We start from the raw sequence: 25,109 nt of genomic DNA on the forward strand, positions 1-25,109 counted from the left end.
GAGGGAGGATTGGGGGCGATGGAGAGGGGAGAAGGAGAGGAAGGGGGGGCTCAATCTAGGAAGGCCTCCTGGAGGAGGTGAGTGCTCAGGAGGGCTTTGAAGGGAAGAGAGCTAGTTTGGCAGATGTGTGGAGGGAGGGCATTCCAGGCCAGGGGGAGGACATGGGCCGGGGGTCGATGGCGGAACGGGTGAGAATGAGGCACATTGAGGAGGTTAGCGGCAGAGGAGTGGAGGGTGCGGGCTGGGCTGGAGAAGGAGAGAAGGGGGGTGAGGTGATAGAGAGCCTTGAAGCCGAGAGTGAGGAGTCTTTGCTTGATTCGTAGGTTGACAGGCAACCACTCGAGATTTTCGAGGAGGGGAGTGACATGCCCAGAGTGTTTCTGTGCAGAGATAATCCGGGCAGCAGAGTGAAATGTAGACTGAAGTGGGGAGAGACAGGAGGATGGGAGATCGGAGAGGAGGCTGATGCAGTAATCCATTCGGGATAGGATGAGAGATTGAACCAGCAAGATAGCGGTTTGGATGAAGAGGAGAGGGCGGAGCTTGGCGATGTTGTGGAGGTGAGACCGGCAGGTTTTGATGACAGATTGGATGCGTGGGGTGAACAAGAGAGCGGAGTCGAGGATGACACCAAGGTTGCTGGTTTGTGAGACGGGAAGGATGGTAGTGCCGTCAACAGTGATGGGAAAGTCAGAGAGAGGGCCGGGTTTGGGAGGAAAGTTAAGGAATTCAGTCTTGGACATATTGAGTTTTAGATGACGGGCGGACATCCAGATGGAGATGTCCTGAAGGCAGGAGGAGATGGGCATGGGTGTCAGTAACGGAAGAAGAATCGTTTTACCTGGCAGAGGAGATGGCAGAGTTAAGGCAGGAAAGGATAGACTTGAAGGGAACAAGTTTGGTTTGGTGTTTAGACTTTCGCCAGCAGCGTTCGGCAGCTCGATCGTGAGAGCGAAGGAGGCGGACAGTGGCGGTGATCCAAGGCTGTGGGTTAGTGGTGTGAGAGCGGCGAAGGGACCCGACGACCGGATACAAGCAAATCGGGTTGGACACAGTCCCGGTCCCATGAGGGGCTCACAGTTTGAACTCCCATTTTCCTGATGAGGGAACTGAGGCCCAGAGAAGTAAAGTGACTTGCCCAAGGTCACACAGCAGACAAGTTGGGAGCTGGGATTAGAACCCATAACCTTCGGACCCCCAGGCCCGACCTCTAGCCACTCGGCCACGCTGCTTCTAGCAGTTCTCGCATACGGACGGCAAAGTCGCTCAGAAGACACTTTTTGGGCAGTCATTCTGTTCCGGTTTGCTCATCCTGCATGGGGAACTGGATTAAAGATGATGTTCCTAAAATTGACCTTACTAGAAGACTGACAGTGGTTTTGCTTGGTGAGTGGCGTGTGTCCCCTAAGCCGGCATTTATGATGATAGTTCTTTGTTTCACTAGAAATGGTTAGAGACAGGCTTCCGCTTTGTGGAAACCTGAAAGTTTTAATTCTGTATCTTATACTGACATTTTAGTACAATAATTTAGGTTTAGCCATCCATGTTAACATCTTCAAAGACCTTTTTTATATTGGTATTTCTTAAAGTGCTTACCTGGTGCCAAGCACTATAATAAGCATTGGGGTAGATAATAAGCAACCCCTGTCCCACATGAAAGTCACGGTCTAGAAAGGAAGGAATAGGATTTAATCCCCATTTTGTAGATGAGGTAAATGAGGCACGGAGAAGTTAAGCGGCTTGCCGAGATCACTCAGACAGGTAGCGGAGCTGGACTAGAACCCAGGTCCTCTGATTCCCAGGCCTGTGCTCTTTCCACCGTAGTAGGAAATAAGTTGGGAGAAGCAAGCTCTGACACTTCGATGCTGGGTGGCTTTGGACGGCTCATATAACTTCCCTAAACCTCAGTTTCCTCATTTGCAAAATGGGATTCCGTAGCGTTCTCCCTCCCACCTAGATTGGGAGCCCCTTGTGAGACAGGGACTGTGTCTGATGTGCTAATGCTGCATCGACTCCAGCACTTAATACATAACTTTGTTAGTAGTAGTAGTAATATGTACTAAGTGCTTACTGCGTGCAGAGCGCTCTGCTTTGGGAATTAGACACGGTCCCTGTCCCTTATTTGGGGTCACAATCTAAGATTTAAGTGGGGAGAAGGGATGAGAGACAGAGCGACGAAGCTTTAAGACACAACACGGACAAGTACACAAAATAGGTTCAGAGTCTCGGCGGGGCCGGAGGAGTCCGCGAGCGTGCAGGAGCATGGAGGTTGCAAGATCTTAACAACCCGGATTTTGTATCCGGAGAGATAATTAAGCCATAGAAAACAATTCCAAGAGACGCTGCCTGCAAAATTGCATTTGACCCAGCAACCCGTAGACTTTAACCCAAATCTAAGTCCCACTAATGGTGCTTGCTTGTGGCACACGGTTCCAAGTCGACATCCCAGTTAACCTCCGTTTGCGTCTGAGCAGAAGTACTTTTTTTTAGCCCTTCTACTCCCTTCAATAGATTGTAAACTCCCTCCGGGGCAGGCGTCGTGTCTTGGGTTTCAGGGCCTACGAGACGGTTCTGTTCGTGGTGATGATGTCCATCGGTCAATCAGTGGCAATGATCCAGCGCTTCCGTGTTGCACTTTGGAGAGTACAGTACGACAGAGTTGGTAGACCCGATTCCTGTCCTCCAGGAGCGTTACGGTCCAGTCGGAAGACGGACGTTAAAATAAATTACACACAGGGGTAACTGAGTATAAAGATAGAAAGCTAAGGGGTTTGGGGCTGAGGGCAGAAGTGCTTAAGGGCGCTTTGGGCCTGAGGGTTGGGGAGAGAATCACAGCATAGGTGGTGCAGAAGAGAGGGAAACGCGGGGCTAGTCACGGAAGACCTCCTGGAGGAGGTGTGATTTTAGTAGGGTTTTGAAGATGGTAACGTGGGTGGGCCAAATAATAGCGAGACTGCCCCTGTATCAGGTATCACAGAGCTGCCGTGACTGCGGAGTTTGCAAACCAAATGGCAAAGACAACGGCTCACCTTTACAGCGCTCGGTGATAATGGGTTTGCAACAATACTCTAGAACAATACTCAAAGCAGCTCGGTCTAGTGGAGAGAGCACGGCCCTGGGAATCAGAAGGACCCGAATTCTAATCCTGGCCGTGTGTCCTCAGGCGAGTCACTTTTCTGTGCCTCAGTTTCCTCATCTGTAAAACGAGGATTAGGACTGTGGTCTATCCCAGTACAATGCCCGGCACATAGTAAGCACTTAAATGCCATTCATCCAGTGATCACAAAACATCGCATAAACTATTAATCCTGAAAACAGACAACCAGAAAGATTCCATTTTAGCCAAGGCCACAGGCCTGAGCATAGGGCGGTTAGGTCTCCAAAAGGTATTTGGTAGTGAATGTGAGCAACTTAAGTTCCAGAAGCCATGTGGGAAGTCAAAGGGAAATTAGAGGGACTCTGAAGGAGGAAAGTTGGGAAAGACTCCCCTAAGGGATTGGGAGGGAATGGTATATAGGAGGGGAAAGTAAAGGCACTTGGCTATAATTTATGGGGTTGGAAAAAAAGAAAGAATAAAAATAGTCCCTTCTCCGCTCCTCTAATCACCATCACTGCACCCAGAGGGTCTGCAGAATCTGCTAGCCTTGTCATCCCCATTGATCTCAGAGAAAGAGGTGGGTAAGCTTTGAACGAAGAAGTATGGTGAATTTTTATGGAACGTGTATTAGAAAATGACATTCCTGTGTGATATGCGTGGCAGTTCTCTCTCTGGAGATGGGTGAGTCCAGGATTATAATCACCTGGGTGGTGTTAGACCCTGCTGAGGTATACTTGTACAACTCACAGAGGTGCTCCTGCTTGGCAGCATTGAATGAGGTGGTTCTGATGGTCTCTGGCTTTCGTAACCCCGTTCCATCTCTTCCTAATTCCTTTTTGAAGGAGCCAGCCGGCTGATTTATTTAGAACCCCATGAATCGTATAGCCAGGCAGGGACCAAAGCACCAGCACCATGCTGATGGATTCAGGTTTTGTATCGTTTGTTTTGTTTGTATTGTTGTATTTTGCTGTACTGTATTGTTTGTATTTGTCTTGTGTTTCAGCAATCATCTGGGGAAGAGCCTGCAGTTGTTGATGGACAGAGTTGATGAGATGAGTCAAGATATAGTCAAATACAACACATACATGAGGAACACCAGTAAACAGCAGCAGCAGAAACACCAGGTTTGTAGTCTGACTCTAAGAGCCGTGTTTCACGAAGTTACATTCGTTAAGATGCCGAAATTTTGAATATGAAGCATCGACGACGTTTTAGGAAGCATATTACCGTTGGACGACGTTTTAGGAAGCATATTACCATTGGGCGATGTTTTAGGAAGCATATTACCATTGGGGGAAGGTTTCTAGATAGGAATTATTGCTGTTGATGGTTGCCCTTTCGATGAGCTGCAGTGCCAGATGACACCCTTAGCTTCGAATTGCATTTCCATGGTCCTACAAACCAGAGAGGTAAATTTATTTGGGAAAGCAAAGGGAAAGAACGCAGAGCTTCACACCTCATTTTGTTACTAACTGTAACTGCTCTAATAGTGGCTTGCTGCAGCATAGTAAGCAGGCCTTACTTCTTTTTATAAATGGAGCAGTAGTGATTAAGAGGGAGCAATTTTGATACCAGAAATGGACCAACTGCCGAGAAGTGGATGCTGTAATGCAGAGAAAGAAAGAGAATCACTTGACTATTTAGCATACAAAGATATGACTTTAACTTTTTCTCAGTTAGCATGCCCGGAGGCCTTGTGCTTATCATGGTTTCTGAAAATGTTTTTTTGACTTTACTGCTAAAAAATGGCCTCTGGGTTTTGCAGTCTTATTTATGAAAACAGTATAAGCAGAATGAAGCTCATGTGCAGACACACACTCTTATTCATGTGTTATTGCGGTTAGAGGGTGGAAAGTGAGAACTGTGCGTAGTATCTAAGTCTTGTCTGAATTTTTTTGTTTAAATGGTATTTGTTAAGCACTTACTATGTGCCGGGCACCGTATTAGCCCTAGGATAGATGCAAGCTGATCATCGTATTGGAGTCCCTGTCCCATGTGAGACCCACAGTCTCAGCCCCCTTCTACAGAAGAGGTAACTGAGGCAAGTGTCAGTGACTTGCCCAAGGGCACACAGCAGGCAAGCGGCAGAGCTGGGTTTCGAATCCAGGTTTGTCATTCTAATAATAATAATAATAATAATAATGATGATGGTGGTATTAAGCGCTTACTATGTGCAAAGCACTGTTCTAAGCGCTAGGGAAGTTACAAGGTGATCAGATTGTCCCATGGGGGGCTCACAGTTTTTAACCCCCATTTCGCAGATGAGGTAACTGAGGCCCAGAGAAGTTAAATGACTTGCCAAAAGTCACACAGCAGACAGTTGGCGGAGCCAGCATTTGAACCCATGACCCGTGACCCATGACCCGAGCTCCAAAACCCGTGCTCTTTCCACTGAGCCACGCTGCTTCTCCCAGGCCTATGTTCCTTCCACTGGGCCACGGTGCTTCACATTCCCATTCCTCCAGAATATAACCACATTCTGTTTCCCCCGTTTCTCCAGTTTTGGGGGCTACTGAGAGAGAAATCAAAAAGGCTTTGTCAAAGTGGGACAGAGATGGTGTGCACGGCCTGATTATCTTGCATCTTCCCCAGCGTGGTGCTCAGCACGTAGTAAGCGCTCAACAAATACCACATTTATTGTTATTAGTAAAGTGAGCTGTAGTTTTCATGTCTTCAATTCTCACTTATTCGTGGAAATGGTGGATGGAACAGTGATAACAGTTTTTGGAAAAAAAAGGTTATAGAGTCATTATATTCTGCCTTCTCTTTGCCCAAACCTGTTGGCAGGACGAAATCCAGTTGATTTGGTATTTATCAAAATGATATTCACCGAGAGCCTGATTATGAAGCTCTTTGTCCTGAGGATTTAGGAAGGTACAACACAAGTCTAGGATGCAATGGAGTGGACAGCCAGACAACGATTACTGGCAGACAGTGGGAAGAGGCTTTTTTTATCTCTCAGGTGCAAAGAAAGAAGCAGAAATGAATGGGAAGGAGAAGTTAGGTGCCGTACTCTTTTCATACCTGTTTAAAGCAATCGCAGTCAAATCTGTCGTGCCAGAGTTGATTATCCTGTTCGTCAGTTATCCGTGCCCTGGTGAGGAAGCTAACCCACGGTAGTCTTCTCCAGTGCATAGTACAGTGCTTTGCTCACAGTAAGCGCTTAATAAATGCTGTCGCTACTAAAGTCTTACCCCACTACGAGAGAGCCCCTGGAGATTCCCCCTCCTCCCCCGGTGCTTCATTTGGGAGCGTAAACTGAATCCATTTCCTCTTCGCCTCCCAGTACCAGCAGCGTCGTCAGCAGGAGAATATACAGCGCCAGAGCAGAGGAGAACCGCCCCTTCCCGAGGAGGACATGTCCAAACTCTTCAAGCCACCCCAGCCACCCCCCAGGATGGAGTCCCTGCTCATTGCCGGTAATACGACCCTGTTGGAATAAACACCCGTCACTTTGTTCCAGAGTGATTTTCCATGTTCTTAGTTGTGCCCTCACAGCACCCCAGAAGCAGCCTGGCCCGGCGGATAGAGCAAGAGCCTGGGATTCAGAAGGATCCGGGTTCTAATCCCTGCTCGGCCACTTGTTTGCCGTGTGGCCTTGGGCAAGGCACTTCACACCTGGGCCTCAGTTACCTCTTCTGCAAAATAGGGAGAAGGGACTGTGTCCAACCTGATTAGCCTGTATCTGCCCCAGGGCTCAGTAAAGTGCCTGGCCCATAGTGAGCACCTAGCAGATACTTAAAAACCCAGAAGCATGATTCCCATTTTGCAGGTGCAGAAACTGAGGCCCAGTAGTGACTCGCCTGAAGTTATTGAGCTAGGACTAGAACCTAGAGCTCCTCACTCACATTGAGCCTTTTCCCTTGGATCATTGCCGTGCCTATTGGAATCACCTCTTTCCTAGTTCTTTCCGTCACTGATCATGATAAAATGAGAACGTAATAAAAAGCCTAAAATGAATCCATTATCATTATGGTATCTGCTCACTGTGTGTCAAGCACTGTCGTAAGCTCTGGGGTAGATACGAATTAATCAGATTGACACAGTCCCTGTCTCACGTGGGGCTCACGATCTAAGGAGCGGGGAGAGCGAGTCCCCATTTTAGAGATGAGGAAACTCAGGCCCAGAGAAGTTGTGGTTTACCCAAGGTCACACTGCAGGCAGCTGACAGAGCTGGGAGGAGAAATCCAAGACCTCTGACTCCCTCTCTTTCCATTAGGCCCTGCTGTTCGTCATATTAGCCGTAACAGCGACGCATGTGATCCGACAGAGCAGGAAGGATAAGTAACTAGCTCCGTTACTGTACCCAGAAGTGCTGAATTCATGGCATCCGCTACCATCAAATCAAACCCCGCTGGGTTCCTTTTAGGACAGAATCCATTTAAAGCGACCGGGTTTCCGTGGCGGCGATAAAGCTCGTTAAAATAAGCGTCGCACGTAGATTTGTTTTATTAATCGTTGTAGCATCTCAGATTCTTAGAAACAGGTGATTGATTTTCATTCCGAGTGACCAGTCCTTTGGGAAGTAAAGCTCTCTCAGGCTATATCCAGACTATTTTGAAATGGCATAATTCAGCTGGTTTTTTTTTCCAGTAAAGCTGAAAGAGTAAACTCTCCACAGAAAGCGCCTTGAACGCTAACCCACGGTAGTCTTCTCCAGTGCTTAGTGCAGTGCTTTGCTCACAGTAAGCGCTTAATAAATGCCATCGCTACTAAAGTCTTACCTCACTACGAGAGCCCCTGGAGATTCCTCCTCCTCACCCTGGTGCTTCATTTGGGAGCGCCTTGAGAGCACTTCGTCCTGAGGATTTAGGAAGGTACAACACAAGTCTGTGACGTAATGGAGTGGACAGCCAGACAACAATTATTGGCAAACAGTGGGAAGAGGCTCTATGTTGCCAACTTGTACTTCCCAAGCGCTTAGTACAGTGCCCTGCACACAGTAAGCGCCCGATAAATACGATTGAATGAATGAATGAATGAACAAAACATTTCATATTCACCTCCCTTTTAGTTTTTGCAATAAAGGTGCATTACTTTAATACTCTGTTAAATTTGGGGGCAAATCTGTTCTTCTGAGTCATTTGAAATCTCGTTTAAGGCAATCACAAGCTCCAGAAGGGTCTTCATTTTTAATAACTCCCTTGCCACTTGTGTCTGGGTAACGACACAATGTACATGAAATGCGATGGGGTTGGAATGTCATTTTTCTGCCCCGGAGGAAATTCCTTTGTAACCTGGATGACCAGAGTGACAGGCTCCAACCACCAGACGGGAGGGTTGAAGCGGGAGAGAAGCCACGTGGCCCGGTGGCTAGCGCGCAGGACTAGATGTCAGAGGACCTGGGTTCTAATCCTGATTCTGCCACTTGTGACCAATTTGTTGCCAATTTGGCAACAAATTGCCAATTTATGTTGCCAGTTTGTACTTCCCAAGCGCTTAGTACAGTGCTCTGCACATAGCAAGCGCTCAATAAATACGATTGATGATGATGATGACCACTGTGTGACCTTGGGCCGGTCACTGAAGTTCTCTGCGCCTTGGGAACCCCATATGAGCCAGAGACTGTGGCCAACCTGATAAACTTCTGCCTGCCCCAGAGCTTAGAACAGTGTTTGATACCTAGTAAGTTGGGCTTTTGGATTTTTGTCGTCGTTTGTTTTGTTTTTGTTAACCATTTGCTATGTGCTTAAACACCAAAAAAAAAATAAATACAAATGAGGTCTCCCCATAGTCCCTCCTACTGAGAGAATGAGGGCTGTCTTTTGTTCTTTGAAGTGGAACTCTGCATGGATATAAATAGACTAGCTTGGCCTATAATAATAATAATAATCATGGTATTTGTTAAACGCTTATACCATGTGGCGGTCACTGTACTAATCAATCAATCAATCAATCGCATTTATTGAGCGCTTACTATGTGCAGAGCACTGTACTAAGTGCTTGGGAAGTACAAATTGGCAACACATAGAGACAGTCCCAACCCAACAGTGGGCTCACAGTCTAAAAGGGGGAGACAGAGAACAGAACCAAACATACCAACAAAATAAAATAAATAGGATAGAAATGTACCAGTGAAATAAATAAATAGAGTAATAAATATGTACAATATGTAAATATGTACAATAAATATGTATGTATATGTACTAAGCGCTGGGGTGGATACAAGCAAATCGGATGGGTTGCAATCCCCGTCCCGTATGGCGCTACAGTTTCTATCCCCATTTTACAGACGAGGCAGCTGAGTCCCAGAGAAATGAAGTGACTTGCCCAAGGTCCCTCAGCAGGCAAGGGGAGGAACCGGGAGTTGAACCCGTGACCGCCCGACTCCGGGCCCCTGTTGTGTCCACCCCGCCAGCAGTCAGGGTCCAACAGACCCTGCAGTGTTTGGTCTCCCGGCCCGTCCAGCCCACGAAGCAAGTAGGCCTGATGCTTGCCCGTGGATACTTGGCCTTTCAAACCGTGCGGAGTGGGGCACGTGTGAGCATCGGCATCTCGGCAGCCAGCGGGCAAGGCGTCCAAACAGAGATTGGCACTGCCCCTCCCCGCTTCGCTCCTTGGGAAGGGGCGTTGTAAACATCCATTTCCCTTCATCAGTCCGGCCCGAGGCGGCCCCCTTCTAGACTGTTGGGTAGGGACCGTCTCTATATGTTGCCCACTTGGACCTCCCAAGCGCTTAGTACAGTGCCCTGCACACAGTAAGCGCTCAATAAATACGATCGATGATGATGATGATGTTGGGTAGGGACCGTCTCTATACGTTGCCCACTTGGACTTCCCAAGCGCTTAGTGCAGTGCCCTGCACACAGTAAGCGCTCAATAAATACAATTGATGATGATGTTGGGTGGGGACCGTCCCTATACGTTGCCCACTTGGACTTCCCAAGCGCTTAGTGCAGTGCCCTGCACACAGTAAGCGCTCAATAAATACGATTGAACGAACAGGGGGCCGTAGTGTAGTCTTTGGCTTCCTTTACAGTTGGAAGGGACAAAATGGTGTTTTAACGAAAGCAAGAATGCTCATTTTTCAGGTGCTTTTACAGCGTTCTTCCGACAGTACTCTAACCTCGTTCTCCCCGTCCCCCCAGCACATCTGTTGAAATAGTTAAATGGTTCCTCCGTCACGGGGTGATTTCATGTTTTCCAGCGCTATTTCAAGCTCTTTGTACAGTTTTCTGCCCACAGTAGGTGATAAATTCTGTTGCTTGATTAATTGTCTGATAGGCGATTTGTCCTCCGTCGGGATCCAGGGCTTCTAACTTCCTTCTGGTTCTTTATCGACAGGCCAAATTAATACTTACTGTCAGAACATCAAGGAGTTCACAGCCCAGAATCTAGGGAAGCTCTTCATGGCCCAAGCCCTCCAAGAGTACAACAACTAGGAAAAGGAGCCAAGTCGTTCGGTGTGATGAGTTCTTTCCAAATAAGGCCTGCCTCCAGACTCTCCGCATCTTCCAGGGATGGCTCTTCAGAAAGAAAATTGGCGCATTAGAAATTTTTTAAAATATCCCTTTAATCTCGGGTGCCAACCACGGCATTAAATCTAACCTCTTCGGCCCCCCAAATAAAAATGCAAACCTGTTTTCAGTGTTTTTCGGTGTCTGCGTATTTCTTTATGGCTCTCCAGATTTGGAATTTACTATGGTACTCACAGGGGCCGGGAAATGTCAGCCAAAGATGAGAAGCAGAGGTATGCAGTAGGAAAATAGCTATTTTTTGCCTCCCTCCTTTTCTAAGCACTATTTACAAAGTCCTTGTGCGACTTCCAATCCTGCCTCTTTTTCTCTTTAAAACTAAATCAAATCGGTGCCAATAGGAAAAAAACCGGCAGCTTTACGAGAACAGAACAGAACGTGGTTCTTTGGGGGTTTCAAACAAATAGGGGTTATTGTAGAGCATGAAAAAAATGGAAATTTACAAAATAAATCAGTCATCGGAAAGTAAATCTCATAGGGTACAATATAAGCGAACAGCTTCTGCTGGATGTTCATCTTGAACACAATATACTCAATTCAGACGTTTGCCTGCGACATACGGATGGTTGAGCTTTCGCTTGGAATTGTAGCCTTTTCGAGTCGAGCTGAAGAAACTTCCAGGTTTCGTATCTGATCTCGAAACGCTTGCTATTTTAAGATTTAAAAATGAATCTGCCTGAGGCTAGCCTGCTACCTGAAGAAGACTTTAAAATCGTAAAAGCACTCCTCCCTCCCGTGAGAAAGTGGAGCACGATTTGGCATTGTGCTCTAAGACTCTCGAATCGCTTTGGGAAAGCTGAAAATATAATTGAATGTCGATCCAGATTCTTAAATAAAAATATCGAACAGTTGGCCATCCCCGTTCAGAGTGTTTTAATGTTCACGAGGCTGGTTTATGCTCATTTCAGGGCTCTTCTTTGATGATTCTAAAATTGGGGCTGCTTGCTCGAATCAGTGTGTCACGGAATGAGTTCTCGGTTTTTAGCATTTAATCACGTTAAACCTCGCGGGGTTCATATTTGCGCTTTTGTGCTCTAGCCTGTTCTTCAACTGTGTCTTTTATAAATTCGGTTCTGGTCTCGCTGGTGTTGGATCCTGGCTAGAGAAGAGCATTTTGCCCCTGCAACATTAACCTTAGTTTGGGGGGCTTCAAAACCCTCCCTCTCCCCCTCAAACAAGCGCTTAGTACAGTGCTCTGCACACAGTAAGCGCTCAATAAATACGATTGAATGAATTCAGTGTCTAAATTATCTAAAGGATCTGCCCCTATCCAGATTGATTTCAAACTTTTTCCTCATCCCTTCCTCCAGAAGGCCTCAGGAGGAAGCTAACGGTGTTCTTGTTTCGGTGCTCTCCGGTCTGTGGACTTGGGGAAGTCGTTCAACTTTCCCTTACCTCATCTGTAAAATGGGAATTAAGGCCGCGAGCCCTGTGAGGAACAGGGACTGTGTCTTAACCAATTACCTTGTATCAATCCCAGTGCTTAGCACAGTGTCTGGGCACGTAGTTTAACTTAACACTTCATTCCTTCTAGACTGTGAGTCCACTGTTGGGTAGGGACCATCTCTGTATGTTGCCAACTTGTACTTCCCAAGCGCTTAGTACAGTGCTCTGTACACAGTAAGCGCTCAATAAATACGATTGATGATGATGATATTATTACTAATGAATAATTAGTAATGAATGACTAATAATTATTATTAATGAATTATTAATGAATTCATGAATTCATTCAGTCGTATTTATTGAGCGCTTACTGTGTACAGAGAGAAGCAGCGTGGCTTAGCGGAAAGAGCCCGGGCTTGGGAGTCAGAGGTCGTAGGTTCTGATCAATCAATCAAGCGTATTTATTGAGCGCTTACTGTGTGCAGAGCACTGTACTAAGCGCTTGGGAAGTACAAGTTGGCAACATATAAAGTCCCTACCCAACAGTGGGCTCACAGTCTAAAAGGGGTGGGCTGATCAGCTGTGTAACTTCTCTGTGCCTCAGTTACCTCATCTGGAAAATGGAAATTAAGACTGTGAGCCCCACCTGGGACAGCGTAATAACCTTGAATAACCTTATATCTCCCCCAGCGTTTAGAGCAGTGCTTGACACACAGCGCTTAAATGCTATTATTTAGACTTCTAGACTGCGAGCCCACTGTTGGGTAGGGACCGTCTCTATATGTTGCCAACTTGTACTTCCCAAGCGCTTAGTACAGTGCTCTGCACACAGTAAGCACTCAATAAATACGATTGATGATGATATTATTACTAAGCTCTTTGGAAAGTACAACACAACAATGAACAGTGATATTCTCAGCGCTTAGAACAGTGCTTTGCACAGAGTAAGCGCTTAATAAATACCATCATCATCATCATATTCCCTGCCCACGGTGAGCTTACAGTCTAAACTGGAGGAGACAGCCATCAATACAAATTCACAGATACGTACGTCGGATATGTTGCCAATTTGTACTTCCCAAGCGCTTAGTACAGTGCTCTGCACATAGTAAGCGCTCAATAAATACGATTGATTGATTGATTGATTGCTGTGGGGCTGGGAGAGGGGAAAGCAAATCAGGGCGATACAGAAAGGAGTGGGAGAGGAGGGAAAGTGGGAATTAGTCTGGGAAAGGCCTCTTGGAGGAGTTGGGTCCTTCAATAAGGCTTGGAAATGGGGGGAGAGTTCATAATTAGAGAAGCAGCATGGCTCAGTGGAAAGAGCCCGGGCTTTGGAGTCACAGGTCATGGGTTCGAATCCTGACTCCACCACATGTCTGCTGTGTGTGGCCTTGGACCTTCTCTGAGCCTCAGTTCCCTCATCTGTAAAATGGGGATTAAGACTGTGAGCCCCACGTGGGACAACTTGATCACCTTTTATATTCCCCCTCAGCACTTAGAACAGTGCTCTGCACATCATCGTCATTATCAATCGTATTTATTGAGCGCTTACTGTATGCAGAGCACTGTACTAAGCGCTTGGGAAGTACAAATTGGCAACCTCTAGAGACGGTCCCTACCCAACAGTGGGCTCACAGTCTAAAAGGGGGAGACAGAGAACAAAACCAAACATACTAACAAAATAAAATAAATAGAATAGATATGTACAAGTAAAATAAATAAATAAATAAATAGAGTAATAAGCGCTTAACAAATGCCATTATTATTATTATTGTATTACTGTCGGATTTGAGGAGGGAGGGCATTTTAGGCAGGAGGTGGGCTAGGGGTTGTTTGTGAGACAGGTGAGATGGAGGCACTGAGAAGAATAATAATAGTATTTAAGTGCTTACTATGTGCCGAGCACTGTAAGCTCGTTGTGGGCTTGTTTAGGTTGTGTCTATTGTCATACTGTACTCTCCCAAGCGCTTAGTACAGTTGTAAGCACGTAATAAATACGACTGAGTGAATGACTACCCCTAATTGAAATTTTTAAGAAAGCCTAGTCGCTCTGATAATAATGATGGTGTTTGTTAAGTGCTATGTGCCGAGAGCTGTAAGCTCTCTGTGGGCTTTCTTAGGTTGTGTCCGTTGTTGTATTGGACTCTCCCAAGCGCTTAGTACTGTGCTCGGCATACAGTAAGCACTTAATAAATACGATTGAGTGAATGACTACCCCTAATTGAAATTTTTAAGAAAGCCTAGTCGCTCTGATAATAAAGATGGTATTTGTTAATAAGTGCTATGTGCCGAGCGCTGTAAACTCATTGTGGGCTTGCCTAGGTTGTGTCTGTTGTCGTGTTGTACTCCCCCAAGCGCTTAGTACAGTGCTTGGCACACAGTAAGCATGAAATAAATATGATTGAGTGAATGACTACTCCCAATTGAAATTTTTAAGAAAGCCTAGGCGCTCTGATAATGATGGTATTTGTTTAAGTGCTTACTATGTGCTGAGCACTGTAAGCTCGCTGTGGGCTTGCTTAGGTTGTGTCTATTGTCATATTGTACTCTCCCAAGCGCTTAGTACAGTGCTCGGCACACAGTAAGCACGTAATAAATACGATTGAGTGAATGACTACCCCTAATTGAAATTTGTAAGAAAGCCTAGTCGCTCTGATAATAATGATGGTGTTCGTTAAGTGCTATGTGCCGAGCACTGTAAGCTCGTTGTGGGCTTGCTTAGGTTGTGTCTGTTGTTGTATTGTACTCTCCCAAATGCTTAGTACAGTGCTTGGCTCACAGTAAGCACTTAATAAATACGATTGAGTGAATGACTACCCCCAATTGAAATTTTTAAGAAAGCCTAGTCGCTCTGATAATGATGATGGTATTTGTTAAGTGCTTACTATGTGCCGAGCACTGTAAACTCGCTGTGGGCTTGCTTAGGTTGTGTCTGCTGTCATATTGTACTCTCCCAAACGCTTAGTACAGTGCTCGGCTCACAGTAAGCACTTAATAAATACGATTGAGTGAATGACTACCCCCCCAATTTAAATTTTTAAGAAAGCCTAGTCTCTCTGATAATGATGGTATTTGTTAAGTGCTTACTATGTGCTGAGCACTGTAAGCTCTCTGTGGGCTTGCTTAGGTTGTGTCTGTTGTTGTATTGTACTCTCCCAAGCGCTTAGTACAGTGCTCGGCACACAGTAAGCACATAATAAATACGATTGAGTGAATGACTACCCCCAATTGAAATTTTTAAGAAAGCCTAGTCGCTCTGATAATGATGATGGTATTTGTTAAGTGCTTACTATGTGCCGAGCACTGTAAACTCGCTGTGGGCTTGCTTAGGTTGTGTCTGCTGTCATATTGTACTCTCCCAAACGCTTAGTACAGTGCTCGGCTCACAGTAAGCACTTAATAAATACGATTGAGTGAATGACTACCCCCCAATTGAAATTTTTAAGAAAGCCTAGTCTCTCTGATAATGATGGTATTTGTTAAGTGCTTACTATGTGCTGAGCACTGTAAGCTCTCTGTGGGCTTGCTTAGGTTGTGTCTGTTGTTGTATTGTACTCTCCCAAGCGCTTAGTACAGTGCTCGGCACACAGTAAGCACATAATAAATACGATTGAGTGAATGACTACCCCCAATTGAAATTTTTGAGAAAGTCTAGTCACTCTGATAATAATGATGGTGTTTGTTAAGTTCTTACTATGTACCGAGTACTTTAAGCTCGTTGTGGGCTTGCTTAGGCTGTGTCTGTTGTCGTATTGTAATCTCCCAAGCGCTTAATACAGTGCTCTGCACACAGTAAGCACGTAATAAATACGATTGAGGGAATGACTACCCCCAATTGAAATTTTTAAGAAAGCCTAGTCGCTTTGATAATAATGATGGTATTTGTTAAGTGCTTACTATGTGCCGAGCACTATAAGCTCATTGTGGGCTTGCTTAGGTTGTGTCTGTTGTTGTATTGTACTCTCCCAAACGCTTAGTACAGTGCTCTGCACACAGTAAGCACGTAATAAGTACGATCGAGTGAATGACTACCCCCCAATTGAAATTTTTAAGAAAGTTTAGTCGCTCTGATAATAACGATGGTATTTTTTAAGTGCTTACTATGTGCTGAGCACTGTAAGCTCGTTGTGGGCTAGCTTAGGTTGTGTCTATTGTCGTATTGTAATAATCATAATAATGATGGCATTTGTTAAGCACTTACTATGTGCAAAGCACTGTTCTAAGCGCTGGGGAGGTTACAAGGTGATCAGGTTGTCCCACGGGGGACTCACAGTTTTAATCCCCGTATTACAGATGAGGGAACTGAGGCACAGAGAAGTGAAGTGACTTTCCCAAAGTCACACAGCTGACAGCTGGCGGAGCCGGGATTTGAGCCCACGACCTCTGACTCCAAAGCCCGGGCTCTTTCAACTGAGCCACGCTGCTTCTCCCAAGCGCTTAGTACAGTGCTTTGCACACAGTAAGCACTCAATAAATACGATTGAATGAATAATAATAATAATAATAATAATAATAATGAAGTGGCATTTGCTAAGTGCTTACTGTGTGCCAAGCACTGTACTAAGCCTTGGGGTAAATAAAAGGTAATTGAGTTGGACACAATCTGCTCTGTAAACCTTTGTTAATGAAGGTGTCCAATCCACCCATTGCTGTAGACTGTGAGCTCCTTGGGTTGGGGCCGTCTCTATATGTTGCCAACTTGTACTTCCCAAGCGCTTAGTACAGTGCTCTGCACACAGTAAGCGCTCAATAAATGCAAATGAATGATAGGGATTGTCTCTACTGCGATATTGTACTTTCCAAGCGCTTAGTACAGTGCCCTGCACACAGTAAGCGCTCAAGAAATACAATCGAATGATAGGGATTGCCTCTACTGCTATATTGTACTTTCCAAGCGCTTAGTACAGTGCCCTGCACACAGTAAGCGCTCAAGAAATACGATTGAAGTAATTTCTCTTGTTTTATTTGTGTGTGAGAGCCTTCATTTCCCTGAAGGCACTCGGATCGGAACCAAGGCCACGTAGGAAATAGGCCACAGGTCGAGTCGTCAGACCCTAAGGTCATAATAATAATAATAATAATGATAGTGATAATAAGCTCGTTGTGGACCTGTTTATGTTGTGTCTATTGTCGTATTGTACTCTCCCAAGCGCTTAGTACAGTGCTCTGCACACAGCACGTAATAAATACGGTTGAGTGAATGGCTACCCCCAATTGAAATTATTAAGAAAGCCTAGTCGCTTTGATAGTAATGATGGTATTTGTTAAGTGCTTACTATGTGCTGAGCACTGTAAGCTCGTTGTGGGCTTGCAATAATAATAATAATAATAATAATAATAGTAGATAGTAGATAATAGTAGATAGTAATAATAATGATACCTTGTATCCCCTCCAGCCTCAATTCCCTCAACTTGTACTTCCCAAGCACTTAGTACAGTGCTCTGCACACAGTAAGCGCTCAATAAATATGATTGAATGAATGAATAAAATGGGAATTGACAGTGAGCCCCCCGAGGGACAACCTGATCACCTTGTATCCCTCCAGCGCTTAGAACAATGCCTTGCACATAGTAAGCGTTTAATAAATGCCATTATTATTATTATTATTATTATTTATTAAGCGCTTACTATGTGCCAAGCACTGTTCTAAGCACTGGGGAGGATAGTAGGTGATCAGGTTGTCCCACGGGGGGCTCACAGTCTTCATCCCCATTTTACAGATGAGGGAACTGAGCATGTTGAGTCGATCCGGTTCTACAGGCCCCTGGACCTGCGGGGGCCAGCCCTCTCGTGCCATTGGCCAGTCATTCATTTGTTTAATTGCTTTTATTGAGCACTTACTGTGTGCAGAGCACTGTACTAAGCGCTTGGGAAGTCCAAATTGGCAACATTCATTCATTCATTCATTCATTTATTCATTCAATCGTATCCCCTGCCCACAATCAGCTCACAGTCTAGAGGGGGAGAAAGGCATTAATACACATAAAGAAATAAATTAGGGATATACACATGTAATAATACTAACGATGATGGCAGTTGTTAAGCGCTTACTATGTGCAAAGCACTGTTCTAAGTGCTCAGGGGATACGAGGTGATCAGGTTGTCCCTCCGGGGGCTCACAGTCTTAATCCCCATTTTACAGAGTAGGGAACTGAGGCCAGAGAAGTTAAATGACTTGCCCAAGGTCACACAGCAGACATTCATTCATTCATTCAATCGTATTTATTGAGCGCTTACTGTGTGCAGAGCACTGGACTAAGCACTTGGGAAGGACAAGTGGGCAACATCTAGAGACGGTCCCTACCCAACAGCGGGCTCACAGTCTAGAAGGGGGAGACAGACAACAAAACAAAACATATTAACAAAATAAAATAAATAGAATAGTAAATATCCTCCCCCTCTCCATTCCCCCTGCCTTACCTCCTTCCCTTCCCCACAGCACCTGTATGTATGTATATATGTTTATACGGATTTATTACTCTATTTTATTTGTACATATTTATTGTATTTTATTTTGTTAACATGTTTTGTTTTGTTCTTTGTCTCCCCCTTCTAGACTGTGAGCCCACTGTTGGGTAGGGACCGGCTCTATATGTTGCCAACTTGGACTTCCCAAGCGCTTAGTCCAGTGCTCTGCACACAGTAAGTGCTCAATAAATGCGATTGAATGAATGAAAGTAAAATAAATAGAGTAATAAATCTGTACAAACATATCTACAGGTGCTGTGGGGAGGGGAAGGAGGTAAGGCGGAGGGGATGGGAAAGGGGAGAGGAGGGAAGTGGCTCAGTCTGGGAAGGCCTCCTGGAGGAGGTGAGCTCTCAGTAGGGCTTGGAAGGGAAGTAGGGCAGTGAATGAAAGGGAAGTAGGGAATGAATACTATTCATTCAATTGTATTTATTGAGCACTTACTGTGTGCGGAGCACTGTACTAAGCGCTTGGGAAGTCCAAGTTGGCAACATAGAGAGACGGTCCCTACCCGACAACGGGCTCCCAGTCTAGAAGGGGGAGAGGCTGACTCCAGGGCTTGGCAAAACCCATCTTAACTACTGCAGCAGCCTCCTCGCTGCTACTCTTCCCTGCTTCTAGGTAATAATAATAATTTTGGTATTTCTAAAGCGCTTACTATGAGCCAAGCACCGTTCTGAGCGCTGGGTAGGTACAAGGTAATCAGGTTGTCCGACGTGGGGCTCACGGTCTTCATCCCCATTTTCCAGGTGAGGTAAGTGAGGCCCAGAGAAGTGAAGTGACTTGCCCAAAGTCACACAGCTGACAAGCGGCGGAGCCGGGATTAGAACCCACGACCTCTGACTCCCAAGCCCGGGCTCTTTCCGCTGAACCGAGGTCTTTCCTCTCCCTCCAGTTCATACTTGATCACTGGGTGACAGGGATCGTGTCTTATTCCCAACCTGCGAATTCTTTCCTATGGCGCTTTGCACACACTAAGCGCTTAATAGATAGTAATAGTATTTACTAATTACTACTGCTTCACTCTGGTGCCTGGATCACCACGAAAACAGTCCGCACAATCCTCCCCTTTGGCAAAACTTCCACTGGATGGGCTTCTCCACATCAAGTGGCAGCTCGTGACCATTGGCTTCTCACCATCATAACCACGGTCATATTTATTGAGTGCTATGTGTAGAGCATAATAATGATGATGATGATAATGGTATTTGTTAAGCGCTTACTATGTGCCTTCAAGCACTGTACTAAGCGCCGGGGGAGATGCAAGGTGATCAGGTTGTATATATGTACATATGTTTAGACATATTTATTACTCTATTTATTTTACTTGTACATATCTATTCTATTTATTTTATTTTGTTAGTCTGTTTGGTTTTGTTCTTTGTCTCCCCCTTTTAGACTGTGAGCCCACTGTTGGGTAGGGACTGTCTCTATATGTTGCCAATTTGTACTTCCCAAGCGCTTCGTACAGTGCTCTGCACACAGCAAGCGCTCAATAAATACGATTGATGATGATGAGGTTGTCCCGCGGGGGGCTCACAATCTTCACCCCCATTTTAAAGATGAGGAAACTGAGGCCCAGAGAATAATAACGATGATGGTGGTATTCACTAAGCGCTTACTATGTGCCAAGCACTGTTCCAAGCGCCGGGGGAGATACAAAGTGATCAGGTTGTCCCATGTGGGGCTCCCAGTCTTCATCCCCGTTCTACAGATGAGGAAACTGAGGCCCAGGGAGTAATAATGATGACAATGGTATTCGTTAAGCACTTACTATGTGCCGAGCACTGTTCTAAGCGCCGAGATCTCCCCGTTCTAGACTGTGAGCCCACTGTTGGGTGGGGACCGTCTGTATATGTTGCCAACTTGGACTTCCCAAGCGCTTAGTCCAGTGCTCTGCACACAGTAAGCGCTCAATAAATACGATTGAATGAATGGATACAAGGTGATCAGGTTGTCCCACAATAATAGTAATAATAATAATGATGGCATTTGTTAAGCACTTACTATGTGCAAAGCACTGTTCTAAGCGCTGGGGAGGATACAAGGTGATCAGGTTGTCCCACGGGGGGCTCACAGTCTTCATCCCCATTTGACAGATGAGGTAATTGAGGCACAGGGAAATGAAGTGACTTGCCCAACGTCACACAGCCGACAAGTGGCAGAGCCAGGATTTGAACCCATGACCCCTGACTCCCAAGCCCGGGCTCTTTCCATTGAGCCACGCTGCTTCTCTAATAGTAGTAATGCTGATGATTGTGGAATTAAGCATTTGTCATGTACTTGGCACTGGGGTAGATAAAAGATAATCAAGTTAAATGATGATGATGTGATGATAGTATTTGTTAAGCGCTTACTATATGCCAAGCACTGTTCTAAGTGCTGGGGTAGCTACAAGGTAATCAGGTTGTCCCACGTGGGGCTCACAGTATTAATCCTCATTTTATAATAATAATAATGATGGCATTTATTAAGCGCTTACTATGTGCAAAGCACCGTTCTAAGCACTGGGGAGGTTACAAGGTGATCAGGTTGTCCCACGGGGGGCTCACAGTCTTCATCCCCATTTTACAGATGAGGGAACTGAGGACCAGAGAAGTGAAGTGACTTTCCCAAAGTCACACAGCAGACAAGTGGCGGAGCCGGGATTAAAACCCACGTCCTCTGACTCCCAAACCTTACTCTTTCCTCTAAACCACGCTGCTTCACACAGTCCCCATCTCAAGGGACTAGCAGTCTAAGTTGGAGAGAGAAAAAAAGCAATGGCCATTTGACAGATGAGGAAACTGAGGCCCAGTGAATTGATCTATCCAGGTTCACCCAGCAAACAAGTGGTGGGGCTGGGATTGAGCTCCTATGTATTCACACTTTGCTCCCACTAAAATTGCCAGCTGTCAGTCTTTCTCTCAGACTAATTTACTGTTTCTCGCTCTGGTCCCCGCCTCTAGGCTGTGAGCCCGTTGTTGGGTAGGGACCGTCTCTATGTATTGCCAACTTGGACTTCCCAAGCGTTTAGTACAGTGCTCTGCACACAGTAAGTGCTCAATAAGTATGATTGAATGAATGAATGGTCTCTCCCACCACCAACTTTCTTCTTCTTCTTCTTCTTTCTTCTTCTTCTCCTTCTTCTCCTTCTTCTCCTTCTTCTTCTTCTTCTTCTTCTTCTTCTTCTTCTTCTTCTTCTTCTTTTCTTCTTCTTCCTTCTTCTTCCTTCTTCTTCTTCCTTCTTCTTTCTTCTTCTCCTTCTTCTTCTTCTTCTCCTTCTCCTTCTCCTCCTCCTCCTCCTCCTCCTCTTCCTTCTTCTTCTTCCTTCTTCTTCTCCTTCTTCTTCTTCTTTCTTCTTCCTTCTTCTTCTTCTTTTCTTCTTCCTTCTTCTTCTTCCTTCTTCTCCTTCTTCTTCTCCTTCTTCTTCTCCTTCTCCTCCTTCTCCTCCTCCTCCTCCTCCTCCTCCTCCTTCTTCTTTCTTCTTCTTCTTTTTCTTCTTCTTCTTCTTTCTTCTTCTTTCTTCTTCTTCTTCTTTTTTCTTCTTTTTTTCTTCTTTTTCTTCTTCTTCTTTTCTTCTTCTTCTTCTTCTTCTTCTCCTCCTCCTCCTCCTCCTCCCCCTCTTCTTCTTCTTCTTCTTCTTCTTCTTCTTCTTCTTCTTCTTCTTCTTCTTCTTCTTCTTCTTCTTCTTCTTCTCTTCTTCTTCTCTTCTTCTTCTTCTTCTTCTTCTTCTTCTTCTTCTTCTTCTTCTTCTTCTTCTTCTCTTCTTCTTCTCTCTCCCCCTCCTCCCCCTCTCCATCCCACATCTTACCTCATCATAAGTTGTATTTATTGAGCGCTTATTGTGTGCAGAGCACTGTACTAAGCGCTTCCCTTCCCCACAGCACCTATATAGATGTATATATGTTTGTACAGATTTATTACTCCATTTATCTTACTTGTACATATCTATTCTATTTATTTTATTTTGTTAGTATGTTTGGTTTTGTTCTCTGTCCCCCCTTCTAGACTGTGAGCCCACTGTTGGGTAGGCACTGTTTCTATATGTTGCCAACTTGTACTTCCCAAGCACTTAGTACAGTGCTCTGCACACAGTAAGCGCTCAATAAATACGATTGAATGAATGAATGAACTTCTTGCTCAAACCTTCTCCGCTGCCAAAAACTGCCTCCTCCCTCCACCCAACAGACTACTTACTGCTCTCCCCAGCTTCAAAGCCTTGCTAAAACCCCATCTCCTTGAGGCCTTCCCCATTCCACTTCTAATCTCACCATTTTACATCTCCCCAAGCGCTTCTGCCCCACTTAAGTATCACAGTTTAAGCTGGGAAACACGTGAGATAGGGACTGTGACTGATCTGATTATTTTATAATCTGCCAGGGCTCAGCGTATAAGCAGGCCGTTAATAAATACCATCCCGAGCAACCTGGAAAAAAGCCCCGTGATGCTAATTTAGGATTACATGCACGGTTCTCTTTGCCCCTCACTTCTGACTAGGGATAGATTTTACTGAATTTTTACAGAGACCATTCCACTTTGTTTTGCGGACAAGCCGAATGCAAGTTTTTAAGCAGAGGGAATGTTTGCATTTGTTGAAATGTAGCCTTTCCGTTCCCGCCTCTGTGACTACGTGAATGCAAAGAAATGTGGGAAATTTGGAAAGGCGCATCTCAGAGACGACGATGATGATGATAATGGCATTTTTTAAGCGCTTACTATGTGCAAAGCACTGTTCTAAGCGCTGGGGAGGTTACAAGGTGATCGGGTTGTCCCACGGGGGGCTCACGGGCTTCATCCCCGTTTCACAGATGAGGGAACCGAGGCCCAGAGAAGTGAAGTGACTTGCCCAAAGTCACACAGCTGACAATTGGCGGAGCCGGGATTTGAATCCGTGATCTCTGACTCCAAACCCCGGGCTCTTTCCACTGAGCCACGCTGCTTCTTTGCCTACATAACTCAGCACAAGATCAGGGGAACAAGATTTCTAGACTGTGAGCCCACTGTTGGGTAGGGACCGTCCCTATATGTTGCCAACTTGGACTTCCCAAGCGCTTCGTACAGTGCTCTGCACACAGTAAGCGCTCAATAAATACGATTGATTGATTGATTAAGTTACTGATTTTAATCATTTACGCAGAAGCTCCGGACCTGCCTTTTTTTTTTTTAGTATCTAAAATCAGATCGCCAGCAAGCGGAACTCGGCAGCTCGAAAGCAGGCAGAGAAAAGCAACTGTTTGGTCTTCTTTCCAGTGTTTAAAATATCCCATTTCAGATATCGGAGCCTTCTCTCCTTCCCCACAACACTACGGAGGATCATCTGTGACTTCCTGCGACCTAGGTTCCTTGGGTTTTGTGACCGCGCCTCGCTTGGGCCAGATCTTCAGAAGTGAGGCCGGGGAAAGCGCTACCAAGAAATCGTAGGGTTCGTGGAGCGAATCCCATCCCCGAACGCGCAAAATGGAACGAGGAATTCGAGGGTGGTATTGTCTGCCGAGAAGGAGAAGCAGCGTGGCTTAGTGGCAGGAGCACGGGCTTGGGAATCAGAGGACGTGGGTTCTAATCCTGGCTCCGCCACTTGTCTGCTGTGTGACCTTGGACAAGTCACTTCTCTGTGCCTCAGTTCCCTCATCTGTAAAATGGGGATTGAGATTGTGAGCCCCACGTGGGACAAGCTGATTACCTTGTATCTACCCCAGTGCTTGGCACGTAGTGCTTAACAAATATCATCATTACTATTACTTATATTACTATTACTATTACTATTACTTAGAGAAGCAGCGTGGCTCAATGGAAAGAGCCCGGGCTTTGGAGTCAGAGGTCGTGGGTTCAAATTCCGTCTCCGCCAATTGTCAGATGTGTGACTTTGGGCAAGTCACATAACTTCTCTGGGCCTCAGTTACCTCATTTACCTCATCTGTAAAATGGGGATGAAGACTGTGAGCCCCAAGTGGGACAACCTGATCACCTTGTATCCTCCCCAGCGCTTAGAACGGTGCTTTGCACATAGTAAGCGCTTAACAAATGCCATTGTTATTATTATTATTATTATTTAGCTTCTCCATCAGCCTGCTTGAAAGAGGAACGTTTTCACAATCTGGTTCCGTGGCCCTTTTGTTAATAGGGACCGTCTCTAGATGTTCCCATCTTGTACTTCCCAAGCGCTTAGTCCAGTGCTCTGCACACGGTAAGTGCTCAATAAATATGATTGAATGAATGAATGAATTCAATCATTTATTGAGCGCTTACTGTGTGCAGAGCACTGGACTAAGCGAATCAATCAATCAATGACCGTCTCTAGATGTTGCCAACTTGTACTTCCCAAGCGCTTAGTCCAGTGCTTTGCACATGGTAAGCGCTCAATAAATATGATTGAATGAATGAATGAATTCAATCATTTATTGAACGCTTACTGTGTGCAGAGCACTGGACTAAGTGAATCAGTCAATGGGATTTATTGAGCACTGTTTGCAGAGCACTGGACTAAGCGAATCAATCAATCGATCAATGACCGTCTCTAAATGTTGCCAACTTGTACTTCCCAAGCGCTTAGTCCAGTGCCCTGCACACGGTAAGTGCTCAATAAATTTGAATGAATGAATGAATTCAATCATTTATTGAGCGCTTACTGTGTGCAGAGCACCGGACTAAGCGAATCAGTCAATGGTATTTATTGAGCACTGTTTGCAGAGCACTGGACTAAGC

The 25,109-nt window shown here is 45.4% G+C and overlaps 1 protein-coding gene across 1 annotated transcript in view; it reads left to right on the top strand.

Annotated features, from left to right (window-relative positions):
* Nucleotides 1-10,689, top strand: part of EIF3H (eukaryotic translation initiation factor 3 subunit H) — a 139,205-nt gene extending 128,516 nt beyond the window's left edge. Inside the window, exons 7-9 of the mRNA XM_038745629.1 lie at nt 4,101-4,221; nt 6,384-6,516; nt 10,382-10,689. Of these exons, the coding sequence (XP_038601557.1) occupies nt 4,101-4,221; nt 6,384-6,516; nt 10,382-10,479 (352 nt within the window). The 3' untranslated portion in view covers nt 10,480-10,689. The remainder of the gene's footprint in view (nt 1-4,100; nt 4,222-6,383; nt 6,517-10,381) is intronic.
* Nucleotides 10,690-25,109: the final 14,420 nt, after the last annotated feature.

Source organism: Tachyglossus aculeatus, chromosome 4 (assembly GCF_015852505.1).
Source record: "Tachyglossus aculeatus isolate mTacAcu1 chromosome 4, mTacAcu1.pri, whole genome shotgun sequence".
Taxonomy (NCBI): Eukaryota; Metazoa; Chordata; class Mammalia; order Monotremata; family Tachyglossidae; genus Tachyglossus; species Tachyglossus aculeatus.